Below are 20,250 nucleotides of genomic sequence, written 5' to 3'. Positions count from 1 at the left end.
TTTGCTCTTTCCTATTACATCCTTTAGTATGTCCACAAAGAAGTTGCTAGCGCATGTATCCATTCTCTGCAGCTTGAAATAGTTGAATGGAAGAAAAAGATTTTTCACCAGAAAGTGTCTATACTGAAAAGATGTGCTGTAATAGGTTCAACACATTCGTCGTACTGTACAGAACGGTCTGTGAAATTGTCGTAGTTTTTAATTAAAATATCCTTGATTAGATCGGCATCTCGAACGAGCAGGACTTAATATAAATGTTTCCAAAATAATGACTAGAGAAAAGTTTTCCAAACGAGGCAGATACCAGTGCTGAAGAATGGCACAGATTTAGGCCCTGGAATTCATTTGGAAGACCAAAATTGTATGAAAGCACACACTTATAAATCACTAAAGCAACTGCACTCAATATAAAGTACACTAGCAATAAGTACGTAGGATATATGAAGTCCATTGATTTACATGAGTGAAGAAAAGAAATAAGCCTATTCCATGAGTAGTCAAGCTTTATATTATCATTCAGGGCAATTTTTTAGTAGGTCAAACTTATGTGTATGATAATCTACAGCTAGTAATTTACAGCTAGTTCATTAAAAGCACTGATAATCAAATGACCACTGAAGTAAACATGAAATACTTATATGATGCAGGAAGTTTTTTAAACATACTATTTCACATGCAAATTTGTAAGAATAAATTTATTCGAATTCTAGAAATTACATGTTTACATTTCAATACGGACATCAAAAAGTTTGTTAATAATATTACATACAGCCCTGATTCTTTTTCATAAACCACGTCTCTACGCTCCGTGTAAGACATATATAAAAATATAATATAAATGTTTGTTACATAATAATCTCCATTCACATGTATTATCAGATAATAAAATACATACAAAAAACAAAGGTATAATCTTGGGAATTAAAGGTAATATAACAGAGTACTAATTGCTTGGTACGCCGTAATACTGCATCCCACGAAAAAGCCAAGTGCTCTGTGAGGCTGCATCGGGTAAATAGCGTACACTAAAGTATGAGTGATCCTGGCGAACACGAAACCCTTGATCAAGATTCCAGCTAGCCACGCAGAAGGTCCTGTGGTTAGCCAGAGAGCCGTAACTATGTACCAGATGGGAATGTTTTCTAAATCGTTCAGATGCGCCCTTCGTACCCGTTCAATGTCTGGATCATTGTTAGTAACAGTTCCTTTTTTTGCGAATGTAAGATCATCTGGATTTATAAATATCTGTAATAAATACAGAAATTAACGATATTTTCTGCTCGTGCGTAAAGACTATTTGTTTCCTACTGCAGTAATAATACCTTCTTTGCAAATCTGTAACGCGCTGTTAATGGTGCCATTGCCAATAGTTTTAGAGCAAGTATACTGCCCCAGAAGCCAAAAACTTTAAACAGTTCCGGGTCTATGGCAAGCATGACTGAGGTGGATATATTTCTTTAAAGTTTTAAGTATTTCACTACTTCGTACAGTATCAATTCCTTCGAACGTTCAGCTAAGATTGATTTCAAGCTCGAGCACCCCGTTAATCAGAAATAACGATGGCGTTTTGGAGAGAACTTATATACGCGGATAAGACGATAAAAAACAGACTATAATGCGGAGATATGAAAAAAGTAGTGGGGAAACTGAGCGTCACCGTGAGTCAACAAAAATTATATGTCCTTAAAACCAAAGAATCGTTGCGACTTAATCTTATTGCGAAACAATTTCAAAAATGATTTCTTATATTTATTTTCAAATTTGCATTCATTTTATACATTTCTAAACTACACCTTCTCATATTTCTATATTAAGTTCGATTCATCCTACATATCCACATGCGTAGGTGTAAACGCATAATGCGTAAAGCACAATGTTTCCATGTTTCAAAGCTTAACAAATCTATGTTCGTATTGTTTGTCCAGTAGGATCCAATGAACAAATGCTATGGCACAGCTTCCGCTGATTGGACTTTGATACGCGCGTGCTAACTGGACCGACCAATCAACGTCACCCTTTAATGAGAAGCGCTCGAGCCAGAAGAATAATCATCGCTTCCTTGCGCGTCACGTGATTGGGGGAATACCTTCCAATGAGGAAACAGGAAGTATAGAAGTTTCTTACACCGAGCAACGAATCAGTCGGAACATTTAATCGTTAATCGGGACGATTTAAACGGCAACCTTCGCGCGGATTCGGGTAGAACGATCGCTCCGTTCCTCGCATATTTTAACCCGTAAATCGTCGCCGTTAAAGGGAAGAATAGGGGGAAGCTGGTAGCGCGCATGCGCGGTGTGCAACGCTGACGCAGAAGGTACGTCAGCTGTTTTGTTAGAGGTGCGTGCGTCGGGGAATGGTGTATTCTTGACTGCAGGGCACTTCGCAGTTCGTAGGTCCGAATCGTATTTCTTTGTTTATCTCGTGTGCAGGATCGCACTGTATCGCCGCAGAGAACGTCCTGCCGCGTGTGATCGATCACGGTGCGTCGAGTCGAGCTACGAGGAAAGGAAATCGTGGCGGAGGCCTCGAGTTTAACCGTGGGAGAGCCGTTGGAAATTGATTCTGTCTCGGGGGAAGGAGCAGTGTTCGTAAAGGCGTCCGTCCGACTGTGGTGTTCGGTGCTACCACTTCAGGAGGCTCTCGGACGTTCTGCTCTCCGCAACGGGCCGTGATTCTGATCACCGACCCGCGAAATATGGCACAACCGACCAGCAGCGCTCTTAGGGCGCTCGCCCTCGAATATAAAAGCCTCCAGGAGGAACCCGTCGAGGGGTTCCGCGTGAAACTCGTTAACGAGGACAACATGTTTGAGTGGGAAGTGGCTATCTTCGGGCCTCCGGATACGCTTTACCAAGGAGGATACTTCAAGGTAATTATTATAATTATTCCCAGGCTTCGCTCGACCCGGGAACTTCATCGGATGCAGAGCGTTTCTTTGTGTGCGTGTATGTGTTGATGTCGCGATAGAGTACGCTTTCCATTTTGTTGGTTATGTTTCTCTGATTTCTCTTTCGTCGATTGCGAGTTCCAGCGAACGTTCGCGGGCCCCTTTGTCGTATAAATACGAAAGTTGGCTTCGTTACGTCCGAGCATTATCGCGCGCAGCTACAGACGTTACTTTTTTAAATTCGATACTAGCGGTACGTTTAAAGGGAAACGATACATGGATTTTAAATACAGCGCAGGCCATTGTAACACGTTCATTTCGCATCGTTTCTCGTTACGATCAATCCAATTCGCTATCGCTGGTATGATTCTACGCTTCAAAACAATGTTGATTCTATTTTTCTCCAACCTTGGCAGGGATACTTATATACATATTTCGAAAACCCGAGCGTCCGTTAGCGTTTCCGTGTAAAAGCCACGCAGTGCGATACGATCATCTCGATCAGAGAAAGATAGCGATGCATACATCGGGTGTTTTTTTTTCCCGATGATCGCTGGTTTTATCGACGAGCCACGTATGGTCAAACGATACCGCTCGTCGCGAGGTCCGTGTGAAATTCTGTTAAAGATGTTACGAGAGAATTGACGCAAAAGTTTCGTATCTACACACGTCGCGATACGTTGCGAATAATATTAATAAATTTAGTACGCGTTCAGAGCGTGGAATAATAATAAATAAATATCATTAAAACCACGGATACAGGACGCGGACGCACGATGCTTCCATTGCTTTTAAACTTGCAAAGAAGTGGAGGATAAAAGTCGCGCAGTTTAAAGAGGGAAATACGACAACTGGAACATCATCTTCCTTAATATTGTTTTCGAGCTTTCAGGGACGCCAGTCTCTTATTTAATGGAACCACATGGTTTCCCGAATGCTTAAATTAAAGACCAACTTGAACGGCGCGTAGTTTAGTGACTTCCCTGTAAAGAGAGACCAGCTTCAGCGCTCGAAGACGTTGACATTGAGAAAAGCGATCATTGCTGAGCAACTTTTACTGCCATCACTTTTATGCAATTGTCCCGCGAGTTTAGCACATTATTATGCACAGTGTGCATCAATTACACGCAAAATTCAAGTGAAAACACCGCGCAGCCACGAGTTTCAGCCGGGTGAATTTTTAAACGATGCAGGCCGAGCGACGATTTCCAAGCTGCATTGGGCAATCCTGGAAACCAAGGCTCGCTCGGTGTACGCGGATCGGTTGACCTGCATTCCGTGATGATTTTAAATCTGCGACAGGAGTCCTATCGAACCGTTTCGCGTGCATCACACGCTCGCCGTTCGTTAATTACTTTAGCGGGCTGATAGGGGGATGTTTTCCACGTGAAACGGGACGCTTAATTGACTGAATTGCAGTTATTGTTGCCAAAGGAAGGCTGCCGTGTCTGTTACGGTACAGTTCCGCATTTTTCCAGCGCTCGCTGCAACGGATAATTGCGAATAGCATTGTGCGTTCGGTACCCAGTCCCCGCTACCGTAGAATGAATTCTGCCGCGGTCGGTTCTACGGTTTTTATGCGCCCCTGGTCCGCTTTCTAAACCACTCTCCGCTTCGTTATGAATTTACGAACGGTTATTCGCATAACGCGAGCGCGTATCCTGTCTTCCCACAATGTAACTGGCTTGTAACGAACCGCACGGCCAGCGACACCGTTATTTGCGAATGGTAGCTTTACCCGGCGCGTACACGTGATTCGCCCGTCCTACGTGGGTGTTTTGAATCCTGTTCGACGGGCAGCCTCCTCTGGCTCTCGCTGGCGATCGTAAACAGTGTCGCCGCGCGTACCGTAACCGCATCAGCGTTCTTTGTTACGACGATCATTATCGCGATATTACGCGACACATGCAAATTAGCGACCGTTTGGAAAGAGCCTCTTCAATCGCAACGTCAATCGATAGCCCTTTGCACGTAGCCTGCCATTGTTCTGCGACGCCGTGGTGCAGTCACAGCTCGCTGATTTGTCGAAAGAAGGCGGGAGAGCCGTCTCAATCCAATTTTCCTTCGACTACAGGCGGCCGTAAACCGAATTCGAGTCTCGATCGTTCCCGGGTGCAGGAATTACCGGCGAGCTTCTCTCCTGCAGAGTACAGAGCTCGTCGGGCGAGGAAACGATAATTGAGTATTTCGCGAGGAAAATACTACCGCTTACCGTATGCCGCGTCTTATCGTCGCGAGCTCGGTCGCTTCTTCCGCGGGATTTACGATCGACCCGATAGGAGACACGTAATACGGTCGCAGAGTTACATAAAACGCTATCTAGCATTGTCTCCGGTCTATCTTTGGCATCCCTCGAAACACCTGAGCGACTTTCACCCGATCCCGTTCCACTCGAGATAAACGGCCGGGATTTTTCTACCCAGGAGGGAAAAGCCAGCCGGCGTCGTCTACCAGCGCTAAGGGCCGGGGATAAATGGGTCTCCGCGGCGTTGGTCGCGTCATTTTCTTACCGCCGAGCCAGCGGGGCCCCTTCCAACGCGGTTTCGGCCCCGTTTAATCCTTTCACCTCACGGCGAGATGGGCATCGCGGGAACGGCTTCGACGCCTTCCCCGCGAAACTCTTGCTGCCGGATTCGATGCGCCTCTCGCGATATGTACCCACCCGGATCGCAGAGAGCCTTGGAACGCTCTGCACCGTTGCAGTCCCTCGTTCCACCCTCGCACCCGCGAATATTCGCTGGCCGTGGCCTCGCGCGTTATTAACGGGACACTATCGCGGATATCGTTGATCGCGATAGGCGGCCGCTAACGGGGAATCCACGGGTTGCTGTTACTTCTGCCGAGCAACTCCGAGGAGAGAGGTATGCGAAGAAATCCACGGATAAAAAGTCTCGTCCGAAGGCTCCGAGAGCCTCGCTGGCGTTTCCGAGGTAGGCGCACCCGCTGCTCGCGAGTGGAGGATGGAAGTTATTTCGAGCGACGCGCTAGGCAGGGCGCGAGGAATATAATAGGCGTTGCTTTTAGGGAGCGAGTTACGAATTGGGATTTAAAGCGGCTCGTCGGAAGATTCGTTTTGACCTCGATACTCGAGAACCACTTCCCTCGCTGTTCTAGGGTACCTAGAGTATGCAAAAGCCAGGGGAACTGACCGTGAACTTGAAGCCCGCTTCGACAAATCTTCATTGTTCCGGGGACCCACGGGTCGTTACCTTTTTTTACACCCTGTAGAGGCAAACGATTCCACTTCCCATTTGCGCAATCGTGAAACCTCTCGCGATGAATAATGCAGGGTTTTCTTACGAAAGCGTGCAGGTTCGATCTGCAGTAACCCTCGGGATATCCCGAAGGTCGAGACTCATTTCGTGTCGAGAGCACGGGTCGCGTTGCCCTTTGATACATACCCTCCTTTCTTTTTCATCCCGGCCGAACCTTTCCCCCGAACGGCAGGGACAGGCGCTTTCAATCTTTCTTTTTTTCCCCCCCCCTACGTTCGAGCAACGAGGTCTGCAATCACCCAGGGATTTCCACGTGCCAGATACGTTTCCATTTCGCCCGCGTTCTCTCCCTTCAGCCTCGCAGCGAGCGATACGCGGCCGCCGGTACCTCCCCGCTTATCGCGGGACAGTTGATCGCCGCGTATCGTCGTCGCCCCGTAATTAATCGCGCCCACGACGTGCTCGCGCAACGCGATCAATCGCGCTGAAATAAACCAAACACAAGCGTCACAATTGAAAAGGCTGGATCGACCATTGGAATCCGTTGCACTTTGAACGCCGCGAGGGCGAGCACCGCCTCGCAGGGGAGTAAGGCGAACCCGAGATGGTCCGCCTCCGAGATTTAGGTCACCGTCTTGATCCCCCTGAATCGGACACGGGCGCAACGCCGCTCGCCATCTAAGGAGCGACCCTCGAGTGCTTATCGCTGAAATGGGTCGCGAAAATTTGTAGGTCGCGCGGCGCGAAGGTGGCTCGCCAAGGGAAAACTCTCTTTCGAATAACGCGGCAATGAAATAACGATAATCGCGCTTCGCTTAATTCAATTAGTATCGATCCCGGTGTCCGATCAATGGGGAACATTTCTTTCCCTCTTCCTGGCCATCCAACGCGTCCGCGAGCCGACAAAAACTCCTCTTCTTTTTACCTACCATTACGCTATTGTCAAGGTAACAGTTGCCTGTCCACGCGTCGAGCCCGCTGCATTATTGAACACAATCGAATGCACGCGCCCGCCTGTTCCTCCTTACGTGTTATACAGACACGTTGCGATATTATTTTTAACGCCGACGACGAGCGCTGCCCCGATCGTCATCGTATCCTCGCTAGCTGGGGATCGATTTATAACGCGGAAACGTTCTCGATCGTTTCGTGCGCATTACCGGCACTGTTTCGAGGAATCCGAGCAATCCAGCGGGGCTGCACGGACCATCGATCTTATCCGCGCTTCTGAGAACGCCTGTGCCCGATGTCATGCGAGATTGCTCTCTGATAAGCGCGATCGATCTCGCGGTGTCGCATTGAACGGAGCGCCGGTCGATGCTCATCGTCGTGGGGGGGAAAGCGATGCACGAGCCGCTTCGGTTTTCTTTTTTACTTTACTTATCGTTAGAGTACCTCTGGAACAATCAGAAGCTCTCGGAACGACCCATTTCGGTGACTAAAAGTGGAGGAACAAAGGAATCTATCTTTCATGTTTAATGGACACAGAAGCACATTAACTGGACCAGTGGCGCATTCGGGATTTAATATTGGGGGGAGCCGAGTCGAAGGGGTAACAATACTTTTAATGGAGATTCAATAAAACTCCTTAGGTGATTATAATTTATTTAAAGAATAGTATCCAGTGTTCTTGTCCTTTTACAAAGTCCCGTTTTGGCGGTGCCAGGGCTGCCTGGCCCCCTCTCTGGGTGCGCCACTGAACTTGGCCTCCAGTGTCAGCCTTAGAAAAATATTAAAAAATTTACAGCCCTGTTAATTAATTTGGGGCGTTGCGCGCCGTGGATGGAAGTAATGCCGTTTGAAATAGAAACGCAGAGCGGCGAGATATGTGAAAAAGTAAGTTAATTGTAGGACGCGCTGTATCCCGGAGGACGGGGTTGGATATTTGGGCCATGACCAGGTTGCGATCAATATAGCGTCCCGTCGCCGAGGCATCGACGAAAGTCCGTCAGCAGCGGCGGGATGGCCGACCCTTACGGTACACCCTGCGAAATGGATTCATTCCGTACCTACACAGACGCGGTCTGATGAAACGCGGCAGGAGGGAGAGGGCGTCCCTTTTCTGAGCGCACTCCAACTGCTTCAACCGCTCCGGCGAGCGCGCGGTGCGTCGATGCTTTCCGCCGATCGTCGATCATCGGCTACAGTTCGTTGCCTCCCGCTCTGTTTCCCCCCGCGGCGGAACCTGCGTTCTCCAAATTAATCGGGGACCACTCACCCTGCCATAGGTAAAAGCTTGTTTATAACTCGCAGAGGAAATGTTTTCGAAACACCGCAGCGGAGCAACTCGGGCATCAGAGCGTTCTGATAACGAACCGTTCCCTGCACTGTATTTCTCGCCGTTTGCCGCTGTTGCGCGGCAAACGGGAAAGCACTCCTCTCCCGTTCCGATACGCAAAACAGATCGAATTCCCCGGACCGCCCCTGCGATCCACGATGTTTTCCGGGCAAATTCACCCCTCGCTCGGCTGCGCTCCCTGGCCTGTGCGCGCAACTTTTTTTTTTCCCCCTCCTCCCGAACGCGACGAGCAATTCGCAAACGGCTTGTAAATAATTCCCCCGCCCCTGGGGCTCCGAAGTCTTTTGACCGTTTTCACGAAAACGGCCACTCGATTGGCGATCGATTTCGCGAGCATCGTGGACGATGTTTTTTTTTTCTTTCCTTCTTTTCTTTGGTAACGAGTTAACGTTTGGCGTTGTTTCTGTTGCAGGCACGCATGAAGTTCCCGCCAGATTATCCGTACAGTCCACCGAGCATTCAGTTTATGACGAAAGTTTGGCACCCGAACGTGTACGAGGTGAGCAAATGCTGGAATTATCGATCCTCCCTTCATCCCCCTTTTCATTTCGCGTCCCTGCCGCTCTGTCTGTTTTTCCTCTCATCCACGCGTCCTCTGTATCCCTTTCCAATCTCCGCCCCCACCCCCGATCCTCGCCCCCTCGCTCTCACCCTTTCGCTTTCTCCGATTCCCTCTTTGTCCCTCGCCCTTCGTTTTTGTAGCGTTTCGCGTCGTCGGTCCTCGGGGCCGGCGAGATCCGCCAGCCTCCCGTTCTTTCGCCATGAAAAAGCCAAACGTCTGAGTACGCGTGCCTCGAGAGGCACGCTCGGCCATAATTTTGATAATTGACGGCCTCTTAAGGCCGCAGCGAAATCCGCTCGAGGGGGAGGAATTAACTTAAACTGCTTTCGAAGAATTTTTAATGGTCTGCTCGGAGTTATCGAATTCCTTCGTGAAGGGGGATGGGATCGTTGACGATAATTTCGACGATAGAGGTCTGTCTTTTTCCAGTTGGTCCAGAGAAATTGAGGACCTTGCAGCAAGAGGGGTGCAGATTCATTTTTCACAGTTTTTTACTTATGACGTATAATATACGTAATAAAGCAGATAAAAAATGAGGATTTATTGCAAATCTTGACGCTGCACTACAGATTTTAAAATTCGCCCAAAATGGAAATAAAAACTTATCAACTCAATCATCGCTACTTATTGTGTGAAAATATATATTTTTCAATTAATATTCTCTTTTTAACCCTTCGTGGTCACATCTTATTATCACAAATTGGTGACATGGGGTTCACTGCACCCCAACGTCATTTTTGAGTTACCATTTTCGTATTTTTAAATTTCTTAACTTTTCAGTGATAATTGTACATTCGTAGTACTCATACAATCATGCTCTATCAGTATTTTTATAGAACTGTAAATTTTGATATGATGAGTAGTTGAAAAAATAGTTGTAGGAGAAAGCGTTTTTTTTTATTAAAATTCCTCAAATTTTTAAATTGTAATATTAAGGGCTAAAAATTGACAGAACTGTTGGCAAAGAAAAAAAAATTGCCATGGGTTCGATACACCCTTTGTGGTCACACGACTTCAACGTTAATCTTAAGTTAGAGCAATAATTTCACAAACTATTCTGTCTAATTTACTCGATGTTGGTAAAGATGAGAGAGCTGCACCCCTCTCGCTGCAAGGTCCTGAATTCGAGATTGTAAAATAATTCTCACACCCTAGGAGACGAGTACTTCTTTATGGAAGAAAAGTTGCCCGGTGCCATAGAAGCTGGCACCGTCGCCGTCCTTTGTTTTCGTTTACAAATTCCACCCGTATAAAGTATCCCCATGGTTTCGAAGCTTATCGACCTCGAGCGCATCTGCCGTGCGCTCGGCTCTCCCCACGGTTGACCCTTCAGCGGGCACTAGCAAAGAGTCAATGACCGTCGAAAGCTCGTTGGACATATCCGTGTCCAGTCACTTGTTGTTGGAAGGGCCGCGGCTAGACGAGAAGCACACGCCATGAATAACGGGAATAACGTGCTCGGGTAAATTTCATGCGTCGACTAGTGCCGCGTATTAATTATACCTACCCAACAGGCAGCAGCGAGTCGGATTGTGAAGAAGACTCCGAGGAACTGAACTCCTGAAATTGCTTTCGCCCCTGGAAACGGGGATACCGAGGACGAAAGCTCGCCGGTCTCCGTTGTGCGAGCAGCAGGCGCTTTCACTCGAAAGCGATGGCTGGAAACGTCTCCCGTTCAGCCGCAAGAAGAAAGGAAAGAAACGAAGGCCCGGGGATCTCTCTATCGTAGTCGCGCCCAACTTTTCCCTTCCCGATGAAAGTTCCTTCCCGTCGCGCTAACACTCTCCGCCGTCCTACACTCGCGCGCGCTATTTTCCGAGCGACGAATACTTTTCATGCGCCGCGTCTTTTCGACCTCCGTGCAGAGGCCAACGTACCTCGCCGCGCGCCATCCTCTCGCGCCTCGGGTTTCCCCCTTTTCCGCGACGAGATTAATTCACCGCGAGAGCGTGACACGTGCACCGAAGAATACGAGTAATTTGTTTAATGAGCATGTAACGGGGCGCGTCGCTGAGCCACGCGGATTTCCTGCGTCACCCCGATGAACCCTGCAACCCGTGCCCCACGATTATCGGTCAATCGAAGCGACTCCTCTTTGGCAACCGTTGGCTCCGTCCTTGTTCCTCTAAAAAGGACACCGCTCCGGCAGAAATTCGTCGCTCGTGGTAATCACGCGCCCGATCTCGCCTTCTGTTCCCATGCTGAAGCAAAGATTCTAATTTCATTCGGTTGTTTATAAATAACTCCCGATATCTTGTGCACGGCCTTGTTGACCATTCTCAAAACACTATCGCGCAGCTCCCTCGATAAAAGGTCCGTGTAGTGGTGACTTGTAGTAGCAACCGGGGTGATAGCGACACGACTTATCCTAATCGAGAGGCTGCAGATATTCGCTCGATTCATGGACTCGTGGACACGGTCAGAGGCACTGAAATCCAAGATGGTCGGCCGCTCGAAAGGCGCGCGTTCCTGCGAGCTTTAATTTCTCGTTTTTCAACGGCTGAAGTGGGTCACGCGCGTGGTATGACCCAGCGTAACGCCGGGCCGCTTGCCGAGAGCGCGAAACCGCTGAAATCCGCGTAGCGCGGCCACCTTCGGTGACGACCGAATGACTTTCCAATGGCCCCCATTGTCCGCAATCGTCCCTCGCCACGCGAGTCACGTGCGCGAGAGATCTCTTGCCCCGCGAGGGATCTTACCGTCTTCTGTAAACACGAGCCGCGCGGCCCGGGGACGATAATAGCTCGACCGCTTGAAATTTTTCCCTCCGCGACCGTATTGTTCCGTCGCTGCTCTACGCCTGTCGAACGGCAGTGTCGCAGCCGCGCCGCTGGGATCTAGATAATGCCATCCGCCGTGGAAAACAAAGAACATACTCGGCCCTCCTTCTTTTCCACGGGATAGGTTAGCGCGGGGGAACAGGCGAAGCAGGTCAGGTTTTCCTTCCACTTGCTGGCTTTCGGTTACGTGGGAATACCGGTTATCGGACGAATTCAACTGGTTGCATCCGTAGGAACGATCCCTCGTTAATTGCGCTACGGATCGGGCAACGAGAGTTGCCTCATCCAGGGAGGCCCGGGTTCGTTTCCCTCTGGCGGAGGTTGGAGAAAGTGAGCGAGAGTGAATCGCAGGAAAAGCAGTTGGCGAATTCACGACGCCTCGCTTGAGTCACTGTTACGCGAACGAATGAAATCTGAGGCGAAGAGACGCATATGTAATTGCGAAACGGCCCCGATAGCATGAAATATATATATATAATTCTCCGGCCCGTGTATCAAAGCGGAATCATTGTAACGCGGTAGGCTCCTTCGGCCTCGCCATGCAGAGGTCGTCGCCTCAAGATTCGACGAACCGTGAAACGTCTGTGACCGCTCGTACGCGCGCGTACATGCAGAGAGATCAATCCTCGCGCGCGCCTGTGCCCGTGGCCGCAGCGCGTCCGTCGCTCGCGAATCGCGGGCGTGTATAGGTAGCGTGCCGTTTACGAAGCGCCTGGTAAAGTGGAAACGCTCTCTCGCATAAAGTCGCGCTCGGGACTCTGGCGGCAATAACGGGACAGGACTAGTGGGCGAGCTAGGCTGCTAGAAGCTCGACGCACGAAGGACTCCCCGAACCCCTCCGCGAGCGAGCAGCGCTCCTTGGGAACGAGAGGGGGGCCGGTTCGAGTTTGAGGCGCACTGCTGCTTCGAAAAGTAGTCACGTCCCCTCGATGAATTCGTGGAAGCCGTTTCGTTCGGGACACTCGACTTCTTCTGGAAATTTAATCAGAATACTCGACCTCTTTACCGTTTCTGGGAAACTTCCGACGAACCTCTGCGCACACCCGGTGCATTTGCTCCTCGACGGTCTCCGAATGGTCAAAGCTGTTGATTGAAATAAGTATTCACGGTCGAGCGAGTGTTGGACGATTGCCTCTTTAAAGCCAGCTTCGACGACCACCGGGTGTGTGTTTATTTCGAAAACGCTTACAGCCGAGGACGTTTAGAAACGTCGATCGTCTGCCGGGCTTCCTGCTTGAGTTTCTCCGCGGAACTGCATCGTGGCATCGTACCCACACGCTCCGGGCTCTGACTCATCGCGGAGGAAAGCGTGAAAAAGTGGCAGGGATTGGAGCGATCGTTGGATTTCGATATAGATCTTGGGAAATCTTATCGACGCGCTTGTCGAGCTCTAAAGGTTTTCGTTCCGTGCGCATTATCAGATTACTGCGCTCTGTGCGGAGCGGAATATTTCAGTCTAATTGAAAGCTCCACTCGTTCCGGATTTACGAGGATCCGAAGGGAACCAGTCTCCTTTGCCGCGATAGTTCCGATCGAGAGACAGACGGTCTATTTTCGAGGCTGACCAGTGCCCCGGTAAGGTTCTCACCTCGTTCGAAGTGATCCGTCTCTCTCTCTCTCTCTCTCTGCCTCTCCTCGCCTACTCCTCGTTTCCTGCTGGCCTCGCTAATTTTAAAAATTCGCTCTTTCGTCGTGTGCGGCTCGTGCGCATCGCGCGCCGACGCGACGGCTTCGTCAACGAAATTATCGGAAATGTCAGCTCGATCCACTTGCGATCTGCACATCATTGGGCTCCTTATCGCGGGCGCGTTGGTCCGGGGAAAATTACTTGATGAATTCGCGGGCAGATACTTGGTACACAGCGCCGATTAAGAGGATGATAAACAGTGGAAATGGAGTTATCGTCGTGCGCAGACGTCGGCATCGATAATGCTCGACCGTGCGATTGTGCTTCGATCGTATATAGGCGGCGGCTGATCGAGAAATATCCGCAACTGATGTATCTAAATTCGCGGTGTATAATTGAGACGCGTATTTTTGGATGTCACGCGTCGAAGGCGGGATTCATTTACGTCTCTGGCATTATAGAACGCGCGCACGCGACAATGCGGGCCCAATGATGAAAGCTTATCGCGGGTCACAGCCATAATCGGGCAAGAAAAGGTGCGACCTGTTGCGCACCGTTCAAAATCAAACGCACACGCCCTACTGCGTCCACTTTACTTTCGTTTCTTCAGATTTTCTCCGTCTTTTTGTTTTTAGTATTGTCCAACGTCTTCGCAAGTCTACGCTTAATGGAGATATCTGATGCTAAATGGATCCTAAATTCTCCGAACCCAAAGCTGGTAGAATTCAAAGCTACCCAATTTGCACTAATTAGTTGTTAGGTATCTGTGATGCCGCCCCTTTACACTTAAGAGCTTTAATGCCATTTGTTTCGCTGCGTAAGTGGAATTTATTTACGTTAGTAAACTATTATTATCAAAACCACCCTGCGAACAATATTTCCACGCTGCCACAGGGCGATGCAAAAGTAGCGTTGATCCACGCTCCTCGCGCCAGGTCGAACGTCCAGGATCTATCTGTCCATCTAATATCCGGCTCCCACGTCGCCAGAGTGCTGGCCAGGGGGCTTTCGGGTATCGCGGCGAGTTGAGGAAGCAGAGGAACGCTCGCTCGGCGCTGGCCACTCGCCAGCGGCACTGCGGTATGCCGTGCTTTTGTCCACAAAGAGCGTGCTTACCGCACGAACCTGTATCCTCGCCGCTTCCTTCTGCGCTCTCGGGCAGCTCTCGGAGCCGAGGTCGACGGCAAGGGGGGAAGATGCACGCGTTCGGCCCCTTATCGGTCAGCCAGGTCGATCTTGATCCCCTGGCCCAACACTTGGACGCCCAACAGAGATCCCGCGAGCTTTTCGCCGCGTCCAGGGGAGAATCGAACGACCCACTTTTCTGTCTACTCGCCTTCGCGCGGCGAGCTGGCGTTCGCTGAATCTAAACTGGTCTGGGGTTAGGAGCTGATCTTGGTCTGGAATTGGACTGGATCTGAAACAGGACGTTGCAGTAGGTGCTTAACCCGCGAACTGGGGTGGGCGAGTTGGCTCGGCGTTCCAAGATGCTTCCTTATTGTCGTAGCATCTTCCAGTGGTAGTTTGAAATATTATTTATCGGTATTTCACTCAGGTTCGATGATGCGAGGAGAGTTTGGGGTCTTGAAACTAGACAGACTTGACATTATATATTTCTGGTGGTGTAGAACTCCCACGCCAGGGCAGGTTTCGATTTTCCCTTCCAAGAGTTGCCCCCAAATTCTACTGGCTATCGACCTGCAGCGAACAAGGGGGCCAAGGGCCCCCATTCAGGCTCAGGTAGACAGGAACAGCTGTCCAGGCCTCCCTCTTTACGACCCCGTCACCTCTGAAACTTAATTTACTTAGCGTTAAACGCCTCGTGCATCGCGGTCCTCGTTCAACGGCACGCTCTTACAAGCGATTCGTGGATGAATTGGCTCCCCAAGATTCTTTCCTCCACCCAGTGGAGTCTGAGCATGCTCGAAGCGGGGCGAGCAGCCAGCGGCAGAGGAGAACGCTGGCCGGTGGCTTCCATGTAGCCGTTTTTTTTATGCCGATCGATCGGGTTTAAACGCTTCAGTGAACCGGGACGAGAGGTCCACGAAGACGCGCGGCGCTAAAAGTCGCTCGTGTAAATGCTAATCGCGATCGCCGTGCAGATCGCTGGACGTTTCCAGCGGCTGGATGCGGAAGTGGTCACCGGTAACGGTTGACGGGCGAGAAACTGCACGACTTCCTCCCGGCAACCTCTGCTCCACCTCCGCCGTGTCGTTACCCCGTATACCCGTCGATTAACCGTAATTGCACATCTGCGTTCGCTGAAAACAAGCCGCCGCGAATTTCCGGAGCACCCCGTACACTCGAGTCGCGCAAACAAGCCTCTTAAAGCTCGATCTCGCCTAGTGTCGCGAGTAAACACGCCTTGCGTCACCGGATTAGCATCCAGCCATCGGCTTACAACGTTGTAACACGAAAACGGCGACCCTCGGCGCGCTGGAATCGTTCGGTGCACGCAACCCGGCGTAGAAGCTTCTTCGAACAGAGCTCCAAGGACAACCTGCACCGGGATAAGATATTGTGGGGTCAGGAAAGCCCCCCTAAAGGCCGCCGCGCATTTTGGCGAAGCGCGGCGATACGAAGAGAAAAATTTATAAACAATTCATGACCGAAGCGCAGCGACAATTAATTATTCTTAATTTCTTCGATTCGCTTCGCCGAAATGCGCGACAGCCTTAAGAGGGCGCCCGGAGTAAGAGAACTCGGCGGGTCGGTTTTGGTGGAGTTGGTTAGGCGGCTGACTAGTACGCAGAGGCTCCGCAAGATCGTGGGTTCAAATCCCATCGGCCCGAGATCCGTTTTTTCCGTCCTCCCGAAACACAGAATTTACAAAACCCTAATTCGTACAATACCACCTTATTACCTGACGCGATGGCTGGCAGTTGCTTGATTTAGATGCGCTATTACAGTGGCGACTGTTTGGCGACGATTCCGCTGATTGTGAGACTCTCTAAAGCTTGTTGTTCATTCTGTACTCAGGTTTATCCTGCACGTACCTACCTACAGATGATTACTTCCAAAGGCAGAAAATACGTAGAAAGAAGCTTGGAGCGCTGAAAAGCGCGGTACAGGAGGAGGTGTTGCACCTCGAGCTCTCCGAATATGGCGCGTTAAAGGGGGGGGCTGGGCAAGGATTTTCAGGTTCGCGAAAGACGCCGCGAGACTTCGTCCTTCGGCCTCAGACGTTTGTTTGCCCAGTGGGCAATGCGCTTTCAGGGACGATTAACGCGGAACTGGAACCCTTACTTCCCCGTCCCCGAGCGCTCGTGTGGAGGCTACCTCTCTGTCTCGTAAAGTCGATCGTTGCCCTTGGGCGTCCGTTTCGTCTTCGCACTTTATCCTCCGGCTGTTGCGAGTGTGCGTAAGCTCGCAAGTCTGATCCGTCAGCGGGTGGGAGCACAGATGAGGCGCGGAGAATAACCTTCCTCCCGATTGTTCCGAGTTGCTCGGAGGCGGATTACAGCGTAGATATCAGCCTGATTCATTTGCGAGGATACGTCTAACCCGTTGTGTGTTTGTATGTTGACGCAGAATGGCGATCTTTGCATATCGATCTTGCACCCGCCCATAGATGATCCACAGAGCGGCGAACTGCCGTGCGAGAGGTGGAATCCAACACAGAACGTCAGGTGAGAGAGTCCCTGCGTGCCTCCGACTGCCACGCAACGTCTTCGATGTCCACCACTGTGCAGTAGGGTGTTTCAAAATTTGAGGGGAAAAAGTTTCTTTTTAGTCTTACAGTTTGTCGCGCGAGAAAAAAAAATACAACATAAAACATGCTCCTTGTTTGGATCTACATGTTTTGTTCGACACATTTTTTTATGTAATCAATAACTTGGAGGATATTATATAAAATCGACTTTGCGAGCTGTTAAATAATTGTTTAAATGTTCGAGGGCCCAGGGGCACCTTTTCCCGTTATCCGATCGGGACTCAGACTTTACGCAGATTTTTTTTATTATTTGGAACTATTCTCGAGGGTGCCCCGAAGAAAATTCAAAAATCGAAAATAAGGGCCACCCTACTGTGCACGTGTACGAATACAGGAGTGTCGGGGATTAATAAAATTGTAGAAACATGAGAGCAATGTTGCTCGGTACAATAAACTCTCGATATGAGCTCGTCTCAACTATGCGTTAAGCGTTCGCCACTAGCTCCGTGCGCGCGCGCCCATAGCGAGAGTTTACTGTATATCTTTATGTGCACAAATTACATCCTTTTACTGTCAACTGACATGCTAACTGAACTACTTTTCGAACAGGACGATCCTCCTGTCGGTGATCTCGCTCCTGAACGAGCCCAATACCTACAGCCCCGCCAACGTGGATGCCTCGGTGATGTACAGGCGCTGGCGTGACTCCAAGGGCCGAGACAAAGAGTATGAAAATATCATAAGGTACGGTGGTATCGGTCTGTTCGACGTCCTGCGTCCTGCTCTCGATCATCTCCTCGTAAAACGGCAATTGATCACGGTTTTCAATAGTGTTTCCACGGATTCGAGTACCTACGCTCGCGAAAGCCGTGGTCGATGACCCTTTTCCTTGAGGGTAAAGGAGCAATGCGGTAACAGCGAGTCACGCGTCGAAGAGAATCGTGTTTTCTGGTTGCAGAAAACAAGCACAGATCGCGAAGATGGAGGCCGAGAAGGAGGGCATCGTCGTCCCGGTGACACTGGAGGATTACTGCATAAAGACGAACGCGAGGCCAGCCGACCAGATGCTGGACATGACGGACTTCTACGACGACGAGTACGAGCTGGACGACGACGAGGACGATCAGCTGAGCGCGAGCGAGTACGAGGACGGCGACGATAGCGGCAACGGGGAGTCGTGATCCATTTCCTAAGACGGCCACGCATTAAAAACAAAAAAAAACTCGATAAACGCTAATTATTATCAGTTCTGTATAGATTAATAAATTAACGGGCTTCTAAACCGGACGCTCTCTCTCTCTTCAGACGTGCCACCTATAAATTCAAGTACGCGCTCGAGCAACTCTGTTTCTTCCGTTCGCTGAACGTTAGACGTTCGAGTAGCCGTTCACGACTTCTCGTCAATTATCGCGCCGCTCCTTGTCGCGTATCCATTAGGTAGAACGAGCTTTCCTCTCTGTCTTGAAATCCGTTGATATTGATTCAGTTTATGCAACGGGGGATTTGGTTTGGTTCACTGATGAAAGTGCTATTTAGCTTCTAGCCGAATTATTTGAGGGTATAACGAAATTCCTTGGAGTCGCATAAACCTTGAAGGTACAATGTCTCTCGAGATTTCACGTTTTCTGCACGGGATTCTAGGGAACCCCCAAATCGTGGAGCACGCCGCGTTTCCAAGCTCTTTAACTTAAGCAATACACGGTACGAACGTAAGTACTTTATTAGGAGCACTGTGCTTGTCGCGTTGTAGTTGGCACGTCGGTCTTTTAACGTTAGGCGAAATGAAAATGGAATGAAAACGAATTAATAGGACCAATTGATCTACCTTGCGATAATCAGCGTGTTCGATGCAAGTGAGATCGTAACGAAGCATGTAGAATGATTGGGCTGGCTCAAGAAGTTATATCCATGTATCATATACTATTAACAGTGTTATCAGCGGGTACATCAATTGATCCTGCTGGTCTCAAGACGTGGATGAAATTAACAATTTTGAAGGGGAATTTCGAGAACTCCTCCGTTTCGTGTGGAATTATTTATACTACGAAGCCAAAAGTTGGGGAATGAAATTCAATGTATAAGCTAGAAGACGAAGAAGCTGGAAAAGAAGATGAAGAAAAAGAAGATGGAGGAGAAGAAGCATAAGAAAAACGAACTGTCGAGAAGGACCTGTTGGAACATTCTACGTAGACGTTGAGTTTTTAATACGAAAAGATTCGATCTAGACTCTATTCAATAATTGTCTTCGTTTTATTTGTACACGAAGACCCGCGTAGATTCGAATACGTTGAACTCGGTAGAGATAATCGTAAGTTCTGTTGCCAACGAAGCTACGAAGGTTGCTCTCCGAGAGCAGGTCTCCGACAGCTTGTTCGTTCACAGTTTTTAGACGTAGAACATAATTTTTGCTATGAACGGATATATATATATATATAAATATATATATATACCTTTAAGTTTCAATGATTATTTCGTTAACATCGCTGAGTCTTTTCGCGAGATAGAAAGAGTCCCGTGGTACGTTCACGAATTTCTTACGCGCATCGCGCTACATCCACCAAGTTAGTTTAGCTTTATAACGTTTATTGAGATCTCTCGATGTTTTAAGTATTAACTTTGACACAGGGACGAAGCTTCGTAGGTTTGGAGTTGATTAAAACAGAGCGTGAGCTTTGATTACGCAAGTGAAAGGAATACACCGGATACAGCTAACCGACTCTGTGGTGGTGTGTCCGTGCTCGTACGACTGAAATTGTAAATAGTAATACGGAACACGAATCTTTAAAGAGACATGGAATGTGTAAATGGTGACCGTTTATCCTTCGTTTCCTCGTTAGCCGATTTTATTGAGAGACCAAAATTTCAAATGTTGAAAGTGTTAAGAGAAAAAAAAAAACGGTAAAGAAATAAAAAAGCAGAGAAGAATATTTAAATTTCAATATTGCCCGAAGGAAGTACATATACTCAGCGCTTGTAGTGGTTTAGCGGAATGAAGTGAATATTTCCCTAGTTCCTTGATATATTATTACGAGATAATTTTTCTTTTTCGTTTCGTACTGTCCCTAGCTACTTAATAATAGTCGAAACTGTGTAAGGACACCGACGTAAACACTAATGATTTGTATACTTCATCATTATTTTCTCCTTTTTTTGTACATACCAATAAAATCTCTTCGTACAATTATTAATAAAACTAGCGCAATAATATTACAACGCTTTGTTTATCGC

At 48.9% G+C, this 20,250-nt stretch overlaps 2 protein-coding genes across 3 annotated transcripts; one reads left to right on the top strand and one right to left on the bottom strand.

Moving 5' to 3' along the window:
• Nucleotides 1-680: 680 nt before the first annotated feature.
• On the bottom strand, nt 681-1,625 carry LOC143373101 (microsomal glutathione S-transferase 1). The gene is made up of 2 exons (XM_076820000.1): nt 1,323-1,625; nt 681-1,245 (listed from the first exon to the last, which is right to left on the bottom strand). Exons 1-2 carry the CDS (start codon nt 1,434-1,436, stop codon nt 922-924), a joined length of 438 nt encoding a protein of 145 aa, XP_076676115.1. The 5' UTR covers nt 1,437-1,625; the 3' UTR covers nt 681-921.
• A 529-nt stretch (nt 1,626-2,154) lies between these two features.
• LOC143373097 (ubiquitin-conjugating enzyme E2 R1) lies at nt 2,155-20,229 on the top strand. 2 transcript variants are annotated; one of them, XM_076819993.1, is made up of 6 exons: nt 2,155-2,314; nt 2,430-2,869; nt 8,814-8,900; nt 16,902-16,999; nt 17,632-17,766; nt 17,981-20,229. In XM_076819993.1, the coding sequence occupies exons 2-6, from the start codon at nt 2,696-2,698 to the stop codon at nt 18,201-18,203; spliced, it is 717 nt and encodes a 238-aa protein (XP_076676108.1). In that variant the 5' UTR covers nt 2,155-2,314; nt 2,430-2,695; the 3' UTR covers nt 18,204-20,229. The 2 variants fall into 2 exon arrangements, with proteins under 2 accessions (XP_076676108.1, XP_076676107.1); XM_076819992.1 differs by lacking the exon at nt 2,155-2,314 and having other exon boundaries at nt 2,344-2,869.
• Nucleotides 20,230-20,250: the final 21 nt, after the last annotated feature.

This window comes from Andrena cerasifolii, chromosome 9 (assembly GCF_050908995.1).
Source record: "Andrena cerasifolii isolate SP2316 chromosome 9, iyAndCera1_principal, whole genome shotgun sequence".
NCBI lineage: Eukaryota > Metazoa > Arthropoda > Insecta > Hymenoptera > Andrenidae > Andrena > Andrena cerasifolii.
This window is presented reverse-complemented; position numbering and strand designations above follow the sequence as displayed.

What these genes read in the sequence shown, in the direction of transcription:
- LOC143373097 (XM_076819993.1), top strand. Translation starts at nt 2,696, where the DNA reads ATGGCACAACCGACCAGCAGCGCTCTTAGGGCGCTCGCCCTCGAATAT. An exon ending in AATCCAACACAGAACGTCAG is followed by an intron (nt 17,000 to 17,631) that starts GTGAGAGAGTCC and finishes CTTTTCGAACAG; the next exon opens with GACGATCCTCCTGTCGGTGA. An exon ending in GAGTATGAAAATATCATAAG is followed by an intron (nt 17,767 to 17,980) that starts GTACGGTGGTAT and finishes TTCTGGTTGCAG; the next exon opens with AAAACAAGCACAGATCGCGA.
- LOC143373101 (XM_076820000.1), bottom strand. Translation starts at nt 1,436, where the DNA reads ATGCTTGCCATAGACCCGGAACTGTTTAAAGTTTTTGGCTTCTGGGGC. An exon ending in GTTACAGATTTGCAAAGAAG is followed by an intron (nt 1,246 to 1,322) that starts GTATTATTACTG and finishes TATTTATTACAG; the next exon opens with ATATTTATAAATCCAGATGA.